The following is a 20,131-nucleotide window of genomic DNA, read 5'->3' as shown; positions in this document are numbered from 1 at the left end:
TTAACATAATTGTCTATTGTCTTGCAACGGAATTGATGTTTAACACAATTGTCATGCAACACAATTGTCATGCAACAGAATTGACATTTAACATAATTTTCATGCAACAGAATTGACATTTTACACAACTGTCATGCGACAAAATTATCATGCAACAGAATTGACATTTAACATAATTGTCATGCAAGAAAATTGACATTTTACATAATTATTTAAGCGCGAATTTTTAAATTGACCAATGAAAAAATTCAAAATAAAAAATGATTGGGCAACTTAAAAATTCGCGCTAAAATAATTATGTTAAATGTCAATTTTGTTGCATGGCAAGTATGTTAAATGTCAATTCTGTTACATGACAATTGTGGTAAATGTCAATTCTGTTGCATGTGAATTATGTTAAATATTTTTCTGTTAAATGACTTTTTGGTTGTTTTTCAGTTGTGAAATATTCATGGATCCTATTTTCTTATATCGTACATGTATTATTAAATAACAACCCAGTGAGAAGTTTCTCTTAGGACAGGTTTCTATTTCCCAATATTAGGATCATAAAGATCATGTATTAGAACAAGGAAGGCGGCCAATACTGACTATTAAAAATTTTATTTATAAATTCACACTAAAAAAAAAGTTTTACTTTCAGCCTATTTTTGAGGCTGAATTTATGATGTAAACGGAGTCAGCCCCGTTAAACAAGGACAGACTTATGTGAAATACATGGGCTGAATTTAAGGTGTAAACGGAGTCAGACTTTTTTTTTACTGTGTTATTTTCAGTTAAAAATGTCGTTTATAATTTTCTCTTAAATATATAGCAGTCAACTTAAATATTATTATTGATTTTTGAATTTAAGATTTATAATCATTTCAAGACATCCTTTGTTGTGAGGGTGGTGTGTTACATTTTATTTAACTATGTAGTATAATTTTAAATTAATCAAAAATACTACACCATAGAACAACTTTCTAATATTAGATTAATTAGTAAGTACGCACGCAATAGACCTAAGCGTCAATGTATTAGCTCTGTATAAGAGCCCATTTTCGTACATGAAATTTTATGAAAAATAGAAAAATTAATCTATTTCAGAATTTAGTACGCCTTTTGCCTCAAAAATATCCCTACTTCTAGTATACTGGGACCTCAATTTTCTAATAAAAAAGCAGCCATAAAACGGTCAATCCAATGTATTTAAGAAGACAAATGATCGTATTCTATTAATGAATTAATTTTATGCGTGACCTATGAAAAATTTGGGTCAAGAGAATAGAACATTAAAAATATTAATAACCATTTTCTTCAGAATTTATAAATTGTATATATCATACATGATGGTAAACGAATTTTCTTATTTCTATCATCAAAAGTTTCACGAGAGTACTTAAAAATTAAAGGAAATAACAGTGAGACATTTGCTGAAAGATTAAAAGAAATATTTTTAAATGTTTAAATATATTTGTCTCCTACTATTTAAAAAGTAAACATGCAAAGAAACAAGCATCATGAAATCGAGGTCCCAAGGTAGAATTTATTATGAATTCCATCAGAAAAATGACAATTAAAATGTAATTTTAATGTGTACCTAGACACACATATTTTGTCCTTAGAAATATTTTTACGTGAAAGTTTAATAGGTAAAGAGTTTTAGTAATAGTTAGCAGAAAGTAAGCATTAGTAAGTATGTAAGTAAGTAAGCATAAGTTATGTTTTTCTATTTCTTTTAGAATGCCTCAACTATTTTCTAAAGTTTTAGTGTAAATTTACATATATTTACATATTTATTTATATATGAATTTACATGGCTTCGCAAATCTTATACATCTAGTGATTTTCTTTTTATTTATATTTTCTCTATACTCAGTTCTTATTAATAAATTATTTTAAAAATAGGTACTGAGTACAAGGAAAACTATTTTTAAAAAGTCCATTAAAAACACTTTTGTATGTATAATTTCGACGATTCTTTGCACCATTAATATTATATACTTGAGTCTGCAAAATATTTTTTTGTTTCAAAGAGATCAACTTAGTAGCATTACGTACACATTACGTTTAAATAATTTATGACTTTAATTCATTGAGTTACTTTTAAAAATCTTAACGTTTTTCCTACTGCTTAATTAGTTTAAAGTAAAATGTTGTTCTAAAATAAATTATTCTCTGACTGCAACTATTGCATTGCTATGGTCACCAAACAGTGTTATGGTTTATTCTTTAACCAGTATTAAATTTTTCTGTAAATAATATGATGGAATCTCGGATAAAAGTAGACATATGTTCATACTAAACTAAAAATTTATTAATTTTTTTCGAATAAAGGCTTGCCTTTATTTATTTTTTTTTTTTTTTTGCATTATGTGGTCTGAAGTTCATAAGAATTGAAAATGTTTAATTCTTTGTTTCTTACTGGGACCTCCTTATTTTAAGCTGCTGCTCGAGTTGTTGCAGGCTTCATATTATAATTTTAGTTCTTAAAGGTAGTGAGACTTTTATTGTAAAAAATTTGAATAAAATAGAATATAATAAAAAAATACTAAATAAATCTAAGGTTTTTAAAAAAACTAAAAACGATAAGGTATAATTTTTTGTGGATAGTAATAGGTACTACTACTTGGATTTACATGATTTAATGTAAATAAATCAAAAAACCTTTAAAATCGATCAATGTTTAATAGTAAATCAACAATTTTCATACAATATTAAGCAATACCCCTGATCTGCAATCTGTGTTAAGAAGTTACACAAAATAGATTTTGCAGTGGTTCACAGCACTTTTTCCATTTTTTAAATGGATTATTCTTTCGTGTAAAAAAAAGTTTTTGTGGAATTAAATCTTACTTTTTTATTATTGCCCAAAATTTTTTTTATTTTATTAGATGAAGTGGTGAAAAATCGAATTTAGATACTATGGGGATATTTACAAATTTTACGCGATTAAAAACAATTAAAAAGTTAAATTTGATTTTAAACCATGTGACTAAAAGCACATATGAAAAAAATCAACTGCATTAATAATAAGAATTTAAATTATTTATAAAATTTACTTGCACTTTAATGTATTATTTAAGATAATTATGTGAGTTTTGTTATGATCTGAATTTTTATGCCAAGGGATACCTGGTGGGCACCAGGACAACATTTCACGAAATTAAACTTTTCTAATTATGTTTCACTTATGTTAAATTTTTAAATTCTACCTTATTTCAAAGACATCTTTTTTTGACAACTTAAAGATATAAATTTACTCGTCATAAAACATTTTGTGACTTTTGAAAAAAGTTCGAAAGTCTTTCGCAAAGAGACATTCTGAAGTTGTCTTTCAAGGAAGTGTGCCCACTGGGAAGTATCTCGAATTATTTTTTATTTTACACATTTATAATTATATAAAATATATGTTCTATTACAACTGGATAGCATAATCTAGCTTGTTTTTAGACATAACTATTAAATTTTCTATTAATACCTAATTTTTATAAATTGAGAGGCTGGATGCTATAAGGTGTTACGCGCCATGATAGGTAAATGGCGCGTAACACCTTATAGCATCCAGGCCCTCAATTGTAAATTTATTTTCTTAACACTTACATCAGATTTAAACAGTTGTTTTTGAAGTACGAAATTTTTACTTTTTATACTCTAAAATAAATAAAATATTTCACTATATTTGTTTTGCATATATCACAAATTTTTAGAAGAAAATTTTTTGCACTATATACCCTTATTACTAATACAATTTATTTACTAAGTAGAAAAAATAATAATTATTATTAGATATTTTTATTATTATTAGATATTATTACTCACTTATAACGGTTCTACAGAAGCCACTCACTGAAATTTAGTACGGAATTCCAAAAAATAGGGAAGTGTAATATTTGCAAAAATTTTACGGAATTTTTGACTGAATTTTGGTAGAGTTTCGGTAAAATCGTTTCATGTGGGTATTCTTATTATTAGATATTATTATTCTTATTAATATATATATATATATTATTATTATTAATATAATTATTACAATGTATATAGGCAAAAATGGATAGAAAATAATGGATAATAAAAAAAATAAAATAGCTCTGAAATTTGTATATTATGTGTAACCAGAAACAGAGCTTTTTTACTTCTTATATTTATCTGTTCCAAAAGCAAATTAATTTAAATTCAAAAAATTTGAAATTTATAAGGTGCTAAATTAATTGTTTGTTTATACTTTATAGTTTGTCTATAGTTGATTCGTTAAGAATCAAAGTATCCATTTTTGTCTGTGTACTATTGAAATTACAGCTTGTATAGAATATTCAACAATTTGATATCTTTTAACTTACTAGATGAAAATTGTATTTAGTACACATATCTTTTAATGGATCTCTCACTGAATATACGAAGAATTAAGGATCCAAATTAAAAACAAATTAAAAAGAGTTTTGCTAATTTCAAATTCCTCTGCACTTTTGAATTGGTCTCTCATTGTGGATCTTTAATTAAAGATGTGGCATAATGTCTGGTACTATGTACATTTAATTTAGTCTGTTATTGAATGGAAATTTTAAAGCAATAACACACCGTAAACATAGTCATTGTATAGAAATTGCTTTTACTTACAATTAGTTCAATCTTACAGTGTAACATAGCCACAATATTTCTTTAATATTTTCATTCATTAACAGACTGAAATAAACGTTATAGTTTAGTATTGCATTAAACCTGATAAACAATATTGTCTGAAGCTTGTCAAGCAATTTTCTGTTAGACTTGCTATCTAGATGATAATTTCATGTAAGGAGAACATCATGCTAGAATTTTAGAAAAATCAAATTTTTATTACTTAAAAAGAATGTAGAATTATAAAAATTAAAAACGTCCATACATCACTGTATATTGTTACAATCAACACAGCACCCCATCTTCCTGGAAAGTAACTCGAAAGATCGGTGAAGTCCTAATGGAGGCTTCTTGGAAGTTTCCAGGAAATTAAAAATGTTTGCCTAACGCAAAAAGCGTTAAAGAATATTCCAGTGGAATCTTTATGGAAGCATCCCTGTAGCTTTCAGTGGAATGTTTATATTTTTATTATTCCAAAATAAAAGTTTATTCTTTATTCCATGCTAATAGTAAAAAAAAGATACTAGAAAACATTCTGAATAATTTTAAAATGAACCTTTCACTAGATGATACAGGGAAGCAAATGAACCTCACTGATTTTCCTGGAAAGTTTCGTGACAGCTTCCAGAAAGATATTATGCTGTGTGGAAAGCTTTTACATTAAAATTACAAGATTCGAAAGTTTATACTTGTACATCCCACACAGCACTAAAAATTTCCTGAAAGTTGAAATTAGCTTGATTGCAACCTTAGCAATCTTTAGTGCAAAGCCCATGAAACTTGCAGATTTTCTTTAAATGCCCGATGTTATTCAATGTTTCAAGTAAAGGTTGACTGAACATTGCATGAGAGTTAAAGAAAATTTTAAACTTTCATGCAATGTTCAGTCAACTTTCGCGTCAAACATTAAAAACAGTCGAAATTTAAAGAATTACTTCAACTTTAATGAGCCTCGTGACTAAAGATTCCGAACATTACAGTCAACCCAGTGTGCACGTACTGGAACAATTCTGGAACCGTTCTAGAACGTGCACACTGGGAAGGTAATTTCAACTTTTAGAAAAGTTTCGATGCTGTGTGGGATGTTACATGGACGTATGTAAAATACTTGTAATAAATTATGTAAATATCACTAAATCCAAATTCACAGAATAAAAAATTCTGGTAACAAAATACCTTATACACGAAGGTGTATGAAATTTCTATTTTAGTATTAAAAAATTTACTAACGTATCAGTGAATGATCCATTAATGCATGTATACAAGATAACAGTCACATACTTTCATGTAGGAATTAGTTGCTATCTTATTGCGTTAAATGATACTATAAGTGATATTATTTTGTATCCTTGTACGCAACTGTTTTTTTCATACAAATATGCAATTGAGAATTTTCTCTTATTAAAATACATTTCAACAAACATATACAGGCTTTCAAATCATGGTCAAAAGAAAGATTTTTGTTGTTATGTAAAACTGTGTAAGAGAATAATAAATTGATTTTGTTCAGTTTTATTTACAAGATAAAGCCCATCTTGTCGTAAAAGTTGTGACACATTAATTTAGTTTTTATTAAAATTTTTGTCCTTATTGAAGATGAGACATTAAGATATTTATAAATTTGTGAATAAAAAAATTTACTCTTCTTATAGAATAACACTGAAAACTTAATTTCAGAATTAGTAATGTGCATAAATATAGAAAATGGTTTCTTCCTTCACATAAAGAAAAAAAGAGACCTGGAAAATGTTAATTTTTGTCTCTCAAATAAATAATAAGATTTTAGATCACTGAGTGCTTGTCAAATTTCGAAAGTCAAGCTTTTCTAAAAATAAATTTTCCGAATAAAATAACGTTTAAACAAATGAATGAATTTCAAAAAATGTAGTTTTTGTTTAAATTTTTCTTAAGTTTAATTCTATTGAATTTATAGGGGATCGCATACGAGAATTCACAGTTATAAAACCATCAAAGAACTTTAAATCCTTTTGATGTATATTAATTAAATTAATGTGATACTTCTTTTAAGAATGAGCAAACTCATAAACAAATTATCACGACAATCTTCTTTGATTTTGAAAAAAGTAGTAAAGGTAAAGTTATCCCATAAAAAGTTTTAAAGATATTGAAATATATCTGACAGAGATGTACGTAAGAAATAACTAAATCAGAAAAAGCCTGTATATGCTTGTAATAAATTTTGGGATCTGTAGTGCTGCGTGATGTAAAGACACTTATGTTTGTAATTTGACACGGGTTTGAAATATTCGAACAGCGATCAACCATATTCAACTGCCTCTTGGACATGGCTGGAGTCAATCATACGGGGAATAATCATGGCGCTGGAAGTCGAACGAATAGTTTGGAACCACCTATGGACTCTGATTTCAAAAATGAACAACATAGAGAATTCAGATTGGGAGAAGATGGTCTTTTTGCTCCTACCGAAACTAAACGCCGACATAGCTTCAGGTATTATTTTAAACTTATCTCTTCTATATTGAGTTATGGTTTGGGAAATGTTTCTTAGAAGCAAATTAATTATTGTGATATATCTTTAATAATTAAAAGGTACACTTTAATTGTCTGTAATCGATATCAGATTTTCTTGAATAACTTTGATATAATAATATCAATATCAATCTTGTACAAAATAAAAGTGAACTAAATTATTGGAAGGGTATTCAATGGTCATGCGAGCATCTACAACTATCAACCTTTCATTTGAATTTTTAGGAGTTATAGAAGGAAAAAGAAAAATCAAACGATCATTTTTATCAAAATTTTGTAAACCGATGTTAATAACTGTCTTATTTATTTTTATAATATTATTATAAAAATAAATAAGACAGTTAAAAAATTCAAACAGATAATTTTGAAATTAAATACAATTTTTTGGGTTCATTTTTGAACTAACACTTTCACATATACTGTTCCCGGATTTTTTCATAATATTTTGTACAAAAAATTATTTTTAATGAAATTTTTATTGCATAGCACCTTAATGCCGCAATAAAAGACCTACTTGTTTTCTAAAACAAAATTGAAGCTAATTTTAATGAAATTTGAGTATGTCTTAAATATAAAAAGGTCACTTAAAAAATTTTTTCCACTTCTTTTTAAAAAAAAAAATTTAATAGAAAAGGTAGGGGTTAAATGTTAAATTGTCAAAACTGTCAATTTGCATTATCTTCGAAACGGTAATTCTCCGTTAGCAAAACCCTAAACTGTTATTCCAGATCTGTAATATACGAAATTTTCATGGTCTAGAGCATTCCCAGTAAAAAAGGATTTTTTAATATAGCATTTTGGACGATTGAGCAAGCCGTCTGCTCAATTGTCCAAACGGCATTTGGACAATTGGACTGGTTGCTCAATTATCCGATGCATTATGTCCAATCATTCCAAATGTTTTTCGTGGCTAAAAAACTGCTGAATTAAGAAAAAAAGTACTGAAATGTTACAGAAACTTTAGAGAATTCTTAATTCTAGACAAATACAGAAAAATTAGGTATAAAAATACCTCGAGTGAGGAAAAAGAATAAGATTTCTAAAATATCACTTTTTAACTGACAGTGCAATGCTGTACTTGGAATTTAGTTGGTAAACAAGTGAGGATTCTGATAAAGAGAAACACTTCATTATCCACTCTCAATACTCCTCATGTGGTAATATATTGTAGATTTCGGTTTCTCATTTTAAAAAAGAGATAATTCAGCAAAATAAAATATTATTGTCAATACACTATTATTAAAAATCTTCAAACATATATTACCCATGAGGAGTATTGAGAGTGGATAATGAAGTGTTTCTCTTTATCAGAATCCTCACTTCTTTGCCAAATAAATTCCAAGTACAGCATTGCACTGTCAGTTAAAAAGTGATATTTTAGAAATCTTGTTCTTCTTCCTCACTCGAGGTATTTTTATACCTAATTTTTCTGTATTTGTCTGGAATAAAGAATTCTCTAAAGTTTCTGCAACATTTCAGTACTTTTTTTCTTAATTCAGCAGTTTTTTAGCCACGAAAAACATTTGGGATGATTGGACCTAATGCATCGGATAATTGAGCAACCAGTCCAATTGTCCAAATGCCGTTTGGACAATTGAGCAGACGGCTTGCTCAATCGTCCAAACTGCTATATTAAAAATCCTTTTTTCTTCTTCTTCTTCTTCTTCTTCTTCTTCTTCTTCTTCTTAAATGACTTCAGGCTTAGCCAACTGTCAGAACAACAAAAATCCTTTTTTACTGGGTTACCAAACCTAGTAGGTAATTTAGCAGCGCTATCTACATGTAGGTACCAAAAGTATTATACCAATTGCACAAATAATGAAAACTCTGTATTATGGAATCCATTGCACCCTCAAGCAGGTAAGAAGATTAAAAAGGAAGGTTGTTACTTACAGAAATTTCTAATTACGATTTCTCGTTAGTGCTAATTTAAATGTTTACAATTATAATGAAAATAATTTTGCAAATCTATCACTTTCCAAGAAAAATTAAGTTAGACGAAAAATAACTATTTTACACGAGAAATTATAATAAAATTTATACTATAATTTTCAAATGAATAATTAGTCAATATTAAATTATAATACGATGAAAACAACATTATGCTCAAATAAAATATTTCGGTTCAAGCCTATTTTTTGGCTCTGGAGCAACAAGATCTTTACATTCCTCTTTAAAACAAAGTTGTCTAATTTCTTTAAACAAAGACCAGGCCCTTTGCGCTGATACTCCCTCAGGTTCTATTAATGGTAACTTTGAAATTTATGTTGCTAGTGATGCTTTTTTGCGGATTTCCTGTTGTGGGGAATTTGCAAAAATCTTTTCTTTTATTGAACCATTTTGGTGAAATTCAAAGTGATGAAATTTCGTTAAATTTGGAATGTATTAAAAGAATTTTGCAGCAAATATTTATCCCATAGAGCCCAAGTAATATTGTGAATTTTTGCTATGTACAGCGATGTTGAAGTTGTTCGGAGAAGATGTTTTTATTACTTCCAGAAAATCTTCATGGCATTCATCGATCGCTTATGAAAATTTAGATTTTATTATTCTAAAGTTTCAGTCAGGGGAGAACTTTGTGTGCCCTGTCAGCAAAAAATTTAATTCAATAGACGCATTAAATTTATTCATTACTTTCCAAAGAAGGTAATAAAGAAGCGCATTATTTTTATTTTGTCTAGTGCAGTTATTAGCAAAACGGACAATTTTTTCACTAATGTGAACTAATGCTGATAACTGCATTTGCACCTTTGCATGTATTATCTTCTTCATCCATTGTAATATTCGTTTGAATGTGTGTTGCCTCATTGTTTATGCCAAATAGGCCACATTTCCGATTAGACTTAACAAAAGACGAACCGACTTGTTGTGGACTACTTGAATAAGCGACCTTTTGGGCATAGTCAAACGAAATTACTAATAACCAATATTGACTCCCATTCTTTGCTTTTTCGCGGTAATGGTTATGAAATTCGCGTTGTTCCCTTAAATTTCATAAATGATCTTTAGCCATTTCTATAAATTAAAGTTGCTCTTCCGTTGAAATTTTTGCTAAATTTGATAATTTTAAATTAATTTTCGTCGTAATGTCGCCGTTTCAAGACTGCTCAATCTCCTTTTCTGAGACGCAATAACAAACAACGTTCTTCAACGCAATTGCGTTGAACATGTATGTCTCTTCTGCGTCTACGGTCTTGTCGTGCCTCTACTGCCCAGACTAAACCTTGGTAAAGACGTTCGTCTGTCTTTTTCGCTTTGTTATACTTTTCCCAGACTTCCTGAATGAGCGATTCTAGACTTTTCGTCATATTGACGTTCTTCTGCACCTCGCAGGTCTTTAGTATCTTGCAGATCTCTTCTGCAATGAATCAATGATATCAATGCATACTGCCTCCTCTTCTCGCAGTTTAATGCATTTGTCCTTGTCCTCGTTGCTGCTTGCCATGTCAAGCTCAGATGTGTTGCTGAAGACAGAAATGCAGCTGGCAGCTTGTTACACTGCACGTACTTCCTCGTCTATCTATTATGTCCAAGATAATTCTTGGTACCACCATGGTATTGTTGTCCTCCTGCATCATCCATGGACCACCGCCTCCGCGCCAGGCACTTCAGGGTCGGAACCAGCGAGGGATTCAGCCGAAGCATTACCCGCAGGTACTCCTTGTTTTTACATTCGCTCATTTTGTCATGCTGTTTTGGTTGTCCCCTATCGAGGAACAATCGAGCCTAAACAGGGAACAACCAGATGGCCAAGATCGACCAATGAATCGCCTCCGTTAGTTTCATAGACGGGAGGAGGTCAATGAATATTCTTAAATTTATTACTATTTACTCTGACACTACTCCAGACTTTTAATTTTTTTATTTGTAGTAGGGAGTGAGCCTCACGCAATCCTGATGGATAGAACATTTTATTTCAAGTTATAAGAAGTATCAAGTCCATCAGCCATTCAGCAATCGTAATTTAAAAAAAAAATAATTTCTTCTTATTTTAAATATTTTTGTAATCGGCAAATCTCCTGATTTGTAGTAGGGACTGAGCCTTAAACAATCCTGAAGGATAGAACATTTTATTTAAACTTTTAAATATTTTCAACCTCATCACACATATTTTAAGGGAAACATTTTTTCCAACTTTTTGAAACCTTTATAAGGTGTTTTAAGCTTTTCAGAAAGTTACAATGTATTTAATACTATAAAAATAAAATTTAAATATTGTGCAATATCGAAAATTATAATGTATATTTTTGTTTCAGGAACAAAAAGGTGAACTGGCAGTTTTTCCAGCAATATAATAAGCTAGAGAACGACGAAGAGAATAGTCAGGTAGTTGGAGGGTTTGAGAGTAATTTAGTGTTAAGTAGAAATAAATTGCATTCTGAGGTAAAGATATTGCTAGCAGAACTAACTCTGAACTGCTATTTTCAGCGAAAATATTATCAACAAAGCAGTAAGGTTCACTACATTAGGACATCATTTTTATTATTATTAAACTTTGAATTTTATCATACCTTTCTTATAATATGTTGGAGTGTAGTCAGTTTCTCTGCACCTAAAGCAAGCAGCGGATCTGTCTACAGCTTTGAATTCTCTAATATGGTCATACTCATAAGATAGTGAGAAAAATGTTTATTTTGTGTCAAAATCATAATCACTTAAATCATCATAATCACCCAAGTTAAATACAAATGTTTGAGTCATTTTCTTAATAAAAAGAATCTCGTATTAAAATTAAAACAAAAGAGTGAGACGTAAATTTAATTCTTTTTGCTTTTCAGGACTTCTTTGTCATTCAAAAATCCATTTATAAAAAAAGATAATACCTTATATAAAAAATCAAGAACCAGCATTAGAATAATTGTAACCTTAATAGTTAATTAGAGATTAATTAGAGATTCTCTAGGAATTTCCAAGAAATTCTGATAGAAATTTTCATTTGAATTTCAATAGAATAGTTGCGGGGTTTCAATTCATCTTTTGAAAGTAATTTTGATAACCACAAATGTAGCTATTCCAAAAAACGCTTTCATGGGTAAAAAGCTGGTGAAATAAGAAATGCTTAAGGGGGATTTCTCATGAAAAAGTCGGTTTTTATTTTTATAAGTATTAATGTAAACCTTTTTGCTTATTAAAATTGAAGTATTTTAACAAAAAATAAAAAAAATGGTGAGCTTTTGAATTAAAATCTGGAAAGAGCGACGATTTTTCTTACTTAAAGGTACTTAAAGATACTTGAAGGTAGGTGTGCCTAACAACATGCAAAAAGCTTTAAGTAAATTGTTTTCCTCATTTTCTCTGAAGTTTTTCTACCGAAAAAAACATGATGCAATTTATGCAAAAATATTGATTTTTTCATGAGAAACCCCCTTTAAGAGAACTTTAAATAAATTAAAAGACACATAAAGATAGTTTTTTCAGAGAATGCCTTAAATTCTGTAGGTATTTTAATACCTGCAAAATTCTGCATAAAAACATTTATGTGTCGTTTTAAAGCAATCTAAATTTCATATTTTGACATTTTTTATAAACTTTATATCTCATAAACTTATCTAATTTATAAGTATGTTTGAAATAGAGAATATTAGTTACTAAATTTAAACTTGATAGGTATTTATTTTTAAATATCTCTTAAGGTTATAAGAATACAAATACAAAGATTTATTAATTTTGTGATTGTAAAAAATATTGCATGTGCATGGTATAATAAATTATTTTGCCTAATTTTACTTTTTAGAACTCAGAAATTTATCTCGTAACGGTTGTTACGAAGATAAATCTTCAGTTGTTTGATTTTAAAATTATTTTTTTATAAATCTCCTTTTGCTGCAATTTTTTCTTCCTAAAAACTTTGTAAACTAACACTTAAAATTACTTAAGTATCGCAACTCCGAACATTAAGCATTTTAGATTGAGTTAATTGCACGATTTTCAAAAATAGTTTTATTCGATAGAATTTCTGCAATTTTTTCTTGCTGATAAAAAATTTTACTCCAAATATTTTTCAGGTTTTTTTCAATCAAAAAAGAGTAAGATGTTTTGCACCTCCGAGAAATTGATTGTTACCTTTAATATTAGTATTAATGTCCCAGAATATAGCGTTTGAAAAAAGGGGTAAATTTCCAATTTGAAATTTTTTTTTGATTATAGATAAAACTTTAATTAATATTTCGACAAAATAAAAGATGTGTTTTACCAATTAGCTTTTATTTAGATTTATTTCCTTTATCAAATAAGAAATAAGTATAATCTTTGTTAAAAACTAAAATGATACCATCAACTCGATGTGGTAAGGTAATTAAGCTATAACAAGATATACTTTCTCTTCTTGGATAAGAAAGCAGTCATCATTGAATTAGTATTTTCGTATCTTCCCTGTGAGAAACTTAGGAACAAAACACCTGACCCTACTAAAAATACTGGATGATCATATACGTACAGACTAATTACAAAAAATTTAAAGGAAATCGGTGTAGTAGTTTTCAATAAATTTTGGGTGCCGATTTAAAAAATGTGACTTAAAGAAGAAAACATTCGATAAATGTTTAAATCATTCAATTTTTCAGATAACATAAATTTATCAATACAGACCTAAAATACAGATGTTCTGAAGTAGATAAAATATTTATGGCGTAATACTAGTCGTAAGGTTTGGAGGGTTTGGTGTTGAAACAAGATAGTACTAGCTTTTACATAATTTTCTGTGACTCTTTTAATTTTTGGCCACCACAGCTTTGTGCACAGTCTAGACTTCATAGCTTGTGGTCACTGGTCCTTTTACTGGTTCAATAAGATCTGCTTTAATTAATTCATATAATTTCTTCTCGATTTTTAATTCCAAATGTATTGGTGTTCTCCGATATGGCTGGCAGACTGGAGTGACTGATTCATCAATGGGGACATTATTTTAACATCTTTGAATTTTGGATAATGTTTCTTCACAAATTGTGTTTACATTTAATCCTATTTTCAAATCTCCTAATCATATAGCAGTTTCTTTGTCCAATAAATTTTTGTACCATCCTTTATGACATAAAATTTTGCTGTTTTCGTTTCGGCTAACACTTTCTTACCCCATTAATTGACTGCAGATACTGTCATTCTTCAGGAACTTTGCTTACGTCAGTAACGACTTCTTCTTCTTCATTATCTGTATTATTTGTACGTTTTCAAGCTTTTTCAAAATCGCTTCAGCAAAAACTACATCCCATGACAACTTGATGGGTTGAATTTATTTTCATTTTAAAAAATTTTAGAAAGCATAGATTTTGGAATGCTAAATTTAACCCAATTTGTGATTTTATCAAAGTTTTATTATGTATACTTTGTCCAAAATTAATAATTTTGTTTGTATGTCGATACTCGTTTGTTTTCTCTTACCGATTACAATGTAAACACTATTACCTGTATTACTTGACGGAAATACGTTTTCATACTAATTGATCAAACGATTAATAGAATTATTACATTGTCAAAAATATTTTAAGAGGTGGAAAAATAGGGGTAACAAAGACACTTAAATTAAACAATTGTACTAACTTTATTAATCATAAACAATAAAGTTTATGACTAAAGAAAACACACTTCAATGATGACTACTATTTCCCTTATCAATAGTTTCAAAAAATATTCAAAAACCTTAGACAATAGTTTTTTTTCACTTTCAATAGGCTTCTCAAAAGGTAACCAAATTATCACATTACTTTTAAAAAGTTCGACGTCAACAGCTTTATGATTTATCAGGCTGTCTCCACAGTTGTCATATGTCAACATAACATAGCAAATACTACATATGTTCTTAAGAACTCTATTGTCTTTCGTTATGTTATGCTGACATAAGAAGCCTATTTTAGAAATAGCCGCAAAAGTGAATAAAGTAAAATGATAGAATTAGTGTTACTTAGATTTGATTTTTTTAGGATTTTCTAGATCAGATTTATACACATAAAAAATAGAACTCAAAATGAGTAGGAAAAGTGACTTGACAGTTTGAGTTGCAACAAAAGTAAACTTTGTAAATGTTGCGACGTTTTATGAAGTTTAACATTGGTTCATTTTGATCTGCAACAGTAAGAAAATTTCATGAAAAATTTAAAACTTATTTAGAAATCATATTTTGAATACCAATTATGATTTATCTTTTTGGTATTAAATTAAAGGTAAGATTTTCAAACCCGGCTTTCATTTTGAAACTAATCAAAGTATTAACAATTTTACTATCCCTACAGCTTTAAAAATAATTTTAACACTTCTACCATATATACATGCGAAAGTGACGTATTTATCAAGTGATGGTATAATAATTATGATTCAAAAATTTTAATCATTTCTTATACTAACAATTTAATAAAGTCAATAATATCCTACCTGAGGCAAAAGGCTGTACCAAAATCATTTACATAATTAAAAAAAATTATTTATAAAAATATGTAATATACAAAGTTATAATTAGAATAAGAATACATTGACAGCGGAAAACATAGAAATTTTTAAATTATTTTTCTAATTCTTTTTTTACTATTTTAATATTTATTTTTTCACTTATTTCTTAATTTAGATGGATTTGCAGAATATGATAATTAGTGATTCACGCGGGGGCAGTCTCGAAAGTCTAACTCATCCCGGCGAAAGACATCTCCACCATTCAACGCATCCATCACATCATTCTAGATCTCCGAGTTTAAGGTAGAAAATGAATTTCTATTAATAATTATTACAAGATTTTGAAAAGTAGTATAATAAGAAGATGAATAATAAAACTAAAACTCTTCGACCTTTTGTAAATTATTGCTCTTCAATGATTCTTGGGTCTTGTAGATGGTCTTGTCCTCTTCAAAATCCCGTTTGAAATTTGTTTCAATCATAAAAAGGTGGTGTTTGCGAGAAAATTGATCTTGTTTATTTTCAGAAAATCATCCTCTATTTTATTAATTTTACAGCTTTTTTCAAATTTCAAACGAGATTTTGAAGAGCAGGACAAGACCAACTATATTTTAGCGACAGATAAATCTATAACTTGAAGTTAGTCAACTTGCCTGATTTGAAATGGATTCAGTCTGTATAATCTATAACCTAGGCCTAGCCTCTAACTCCATCAAACTATCCAATTTCCATTATCCCATCTTCAATGTATGGAGCATTAGGAATTCATTCCTTCTGGAAAAATATATATCTTTTCTTAAAGGATTCATTATAGATTCCTATAGTGCACCTGTAGGAATAGGTAGATGAATATTTCGTTCGGTACAATCTCCTGAATTATTAGTTCATCTAAAAAGTAATTGAAAAAGTGAGAGATAGTATTGACGTGTCTAATGATACTATTTATTATTTTTAAACTAATATAACTATTCTATTACAAAACATATTTGTTTAAAATATGTTTACTGAAAGAATAATTTGTTCTACATAAGTATATTGAAAATATTTTTAGGAGAAATTCGCCGATTTTCCACAGGTCACCATCACCATCTCGGAGACATATATATGATCATCATAGTAATATGCAGCACTTCAGTGATACTGTAAACAACGTTGTAGAAATTCAGAGGCAAACTCATCAACCGCATCCATCTCAACATAATCATCGACACAAAATTAGAGGTAAATAATATAATTAAATAAAATATGGTTATTGTTTAAATGAACTTTTATGAAAACAGAGTTGTATAATTTTTCTATTTCATCAGGTCCATGGAGTGCATCTACAAGTCCTGCAAGGTCTCCTAGTCCAGTGCACCCTACCGACTACGATTATCCTTATGGTACTACAAGTCTAGATCAACGTTCCCGAAGTCCCAGTCCAATTGAAGACAGAACGCCTGGACATCCTCATCATCACTATCATCACCCCCATCAGCATAGTTACCCTGTGCTTGTCGTGCGAAGAGGTCAGGGACGAAGACTACCGCCAACTCCAAACAAACCCTCGACCCTCCAACTGAAGCCTTCAAACATAAACTTTCCTAAACTAAATGCCTCACCCACTCATGGGCCCCACGTAATCCATGTGACGGGATCACAGCATGTTTCAAATTCAAATGCTTCACATAGTCACGGTCCCCTTAGTTTTGAGCAGGCAGTAGCAATGGGTCGCGGAGGACGCATGCTACCGAGTCCTGTTCCCAACGGTTATAAACCCCAACCCGTTCAAACGAAACAAAGAACAACAAGATCCAAGCACTCAGACAGTGACGAAGATGACTGGTGCTAGCCAATGTGGAAACCGAGACACTGGTCCGGTGACAAAAAGCATTCAAAAGGCCTCTCAGTTGGCGCTTGAGAGAACTGCCTACTTTTTAAATGATAATTCATTAGTCGGGACGTGGAAAAATCAGAAAGACAATTTCCCGACAACAAAATGTCGCAAGACTGAACCTTTCTAATCGGTACTGTTACAAAAGCTGCTAGTCAAAAAACATGGTTACGAAATCTTTTCGTGAAGTTTAAATTGTTAATCAGAATGTTTCATATTCAAGTGATATCAGCAAGTGTTCTCAAATTATATTATTTAATATTGTCTCGACGCGTGTAAAAAATCCAGTGTTATATATTTATTTTAATTTTAATGTTCTTGTGTCAGATACTTAATTAACTTACTCGTTCTTAAATGGCTTGAGAGGTAATACAAATTTTTTGTATAGACATTGTACAATATCGTCAATAAAATAATCAAATGGCTCCCAAGAAACCGGAACTTTTAATAAATGAACTTAAAATTACTTTGCATTAGCAGCTTAGTATATGCGCAGAAGCTCTCAAGGTACTCAGTACAAGGTCTTCAGTATTCTTAATTTTTTATACGACGTCTTCAATATGTTAACCGCGAAAAAATATCAATCCTAATACTAATACTAATGAAATTGTTATGATTAATTATCTTCTTCTCAAATTAAAGAAACTGGGAATAAAATTTCAGTCTATTGTATTTCAATTCTGCGAAACAAAATGATTCAACGTAATTTTCTTTTTATTTGACCTTGTTTTCTTGTTAACGAAATAATTTTATTTTTCATAAAGAACAGAAAATAGAGGGTATATGTAAATTTAGAATCATAATCACATTTGACATTTTTTTTTTTTTATTTTAGTTAATGAAAACTATAAATCACAATGGTTGAATAAGAGTTGAGTTTGAGTGTCTGATGAACTCTTGACAAGTTGAGATGCTCAATATTTAAACCCAATCAAATGTGGCCGTATTAAGTATTCGTATTTTATGATGTTGACATTCTGTCAATTATTGTAACAAAATGTCTTAAACATGAGAGCTTTTACATAAATATAAATAGTTTTTGTTTTCTTAAGGTAATAAGTATCAATTGGAAAAATGGTTCTGATCTGGGTATATAAGCGATAAAAGTTTCACAATATTGTAAAATATTTGTATCTACATATTGTATTTTAGAACACTGCTAAAATATTCCATAAAATTGCGTAAACTTGCTTTCTATTTCAAATAATGTAATAAGAGGAATATTTAAAATAATATTGATATAGTCGGGTTCTAACACTGACGAATTGTCGGAGTATTTTCCACTTTTTAGGCTGCACAATGACGAATGCTGCTTGGACAAATACATATGTAAAATTAAATTGAATTTTTACGTTGGCATGAAAAGGGACCACTTTGTCAAATTTATTTTAGGAAATAATCGCAATTTTCTAAAAATGGTTCAGATATTCTATAACGTTGCAATTTTTTTACTTTTTTTAAGAGGGGTCTATGACCTCTTCAAATTGCTAGAAATTTAATCAAGAATATGATCATCAGATAAGTCCAATACTGCCAAAGTATACCTTTTTCATGTGGACTTACACAAATATACGGGGATTGAAAAAAATTAATTACCTTTGATGCGGGATTCGTCAATGTGAATTTCGCTAATGTTGCAACCCAATTATACTTTAAAAAATTAAAAATTTTATTGTTTTACTTAAACATTTCTTAAAATTATTTCATTTTATTAAGAGGTTACGCCACAGCAGAGTATATTATGTGTTATTGACTGATTTACCATAAATCATATTATTTGTACGAGTTTGGTAAGTTAGTGATTTTTACATTATTATTTATTGAAATAAATTGAAATTTATTGAATGCAGAAAATAAGGACTATTTGGAGAAGAAGTTGTTTGATAAAACTTTATTTACTTAGAATTTTTATTTACTCATTGTCAGTATGTATACACAAATAACACAACTTCTTGTACGGAACAAGACACAATATTGAATGGTAAGATAGGCAATAATACATTTAAAATAAAAATCATAATTTTGGTTTACTGAGCAATACAGTGTGTTAAATTCTGTAAAAGAAGTTGTGTCATATTTGTAAAATAGTATAAGGAGAATAAAGTAAAGATTTTTTTCTTTTTTTCTTTGTTTTTGTTAAGGAGAATAAGTTTGTGTTGCATAAATTCTGCAATACACTCACTTCGACGCGGCCTTTACAGTAAACGAACAAGAGGGCCCTAAGCAGCACGTAATATTACTTTGTTATATAACTATAATATTACTTTGAATATTCGTAATATTACATTGATTTCATTCCAATATCAAAATGTCTGCTGCATTGTAATATTATACGTTGATATTGAAGTAATATTTTTGACGCACTCCGAATAAAGGTATCTAAAAAGTAAAGAACCTTCGAAAAGTTATGTTTGTGTTAACTAAAATCAGTTTTTATTAATCATTTTAGATGTAAATAAATATTGAGAGTTAACTCCCCCCAGTAAACGAAAACTAATTGAAATGAATTAAAAAGAATTCACAAAGAGCTTTCGTGAATCCCGCTTTGTGACAAATACGAATTGGAGCCATGATGCAATTTTCCTGAATTCGTGAAACTGTATTGAACTTCCGAACCTTCTATCCGTACCAATTCACTGGACAAGTTTTGAGCCTTTAATTTTTTTCAATTCGTTAGCACGAATTCAATGCATTCCTTGGCCATTTCTTTCGAATGCGAATTCGTTTGGACAAATTGGTACATATTGAATTAAATTCAATTGAATATAC

General features: G+C 29.2%; 1 protein-coding gene across 24 annotated transcripts in view; it reads left to right on the top strand.

Annotated features, from left to right (window-relative positions):
* The window catches only part of LOC122499867 (voltage-dependent calcium channel type A subunit alpha-1), a 112,901-nt gene extending 93,002 nt beyond the window's left edge, over positions 1–19,899 (top strand). For 15 of the 24 annotated variants that reach the window (XM_043608412.1, XM_043608411.1, XM_043608425.1 and 12 more), the window contains 5 exons: positions 6,875–7,071; positions 11,367–11,436; positions 15,665–15,792; positions 16,541–16,710; positions 16,797–19,899. In XM_043608412.1, coding sequence (XP_043464347.1) covers positions 6,875–7,071; positions 11,367–11,436; positions 15,665–15,792; positions 16,541–16,710; positions 16,797–17,320 — 1,089 coding nt within the window. In that variant the 3' untranslated portion in view covers positions 17,321–19,899. The remainder of the gene's footprint in view (positions 1–6,874; positions 7,072–11,366; positions 11,437–15,664; positions 15,793–16,540; positions 16,711–16,796) is intronic. The other 9 variants (XM_043608424.1, XM_043608428.1, XM_043608427.1 and 6 more) reach the window with 5 other exon arrangements.
* Positions 19,900–20,131: the final 232 nt, after the last annotated feature.

The sequence above is a fragment of the Leptopilina heterotoma genome, unplaced genomic scaffold (genome assembly GCF_015476425.1).
Source record: "Leptopilina heterotoma isolate Lh14 unplaced genomic scaffold, ASM1547642v1 Lhet_177, whole genome shotgun sequence".
Lineage (NCBI taxonomy): Eukaryota > Metazoa > Arthropoda > Insecta > Hymenoptera > Figitidae > Leptopilina > Leptopilina heterotoma.
Note: the sequence above shows the minus strand (reverse complement) of the source record. Positions and strands in the feature narration are given on the sequence as shown.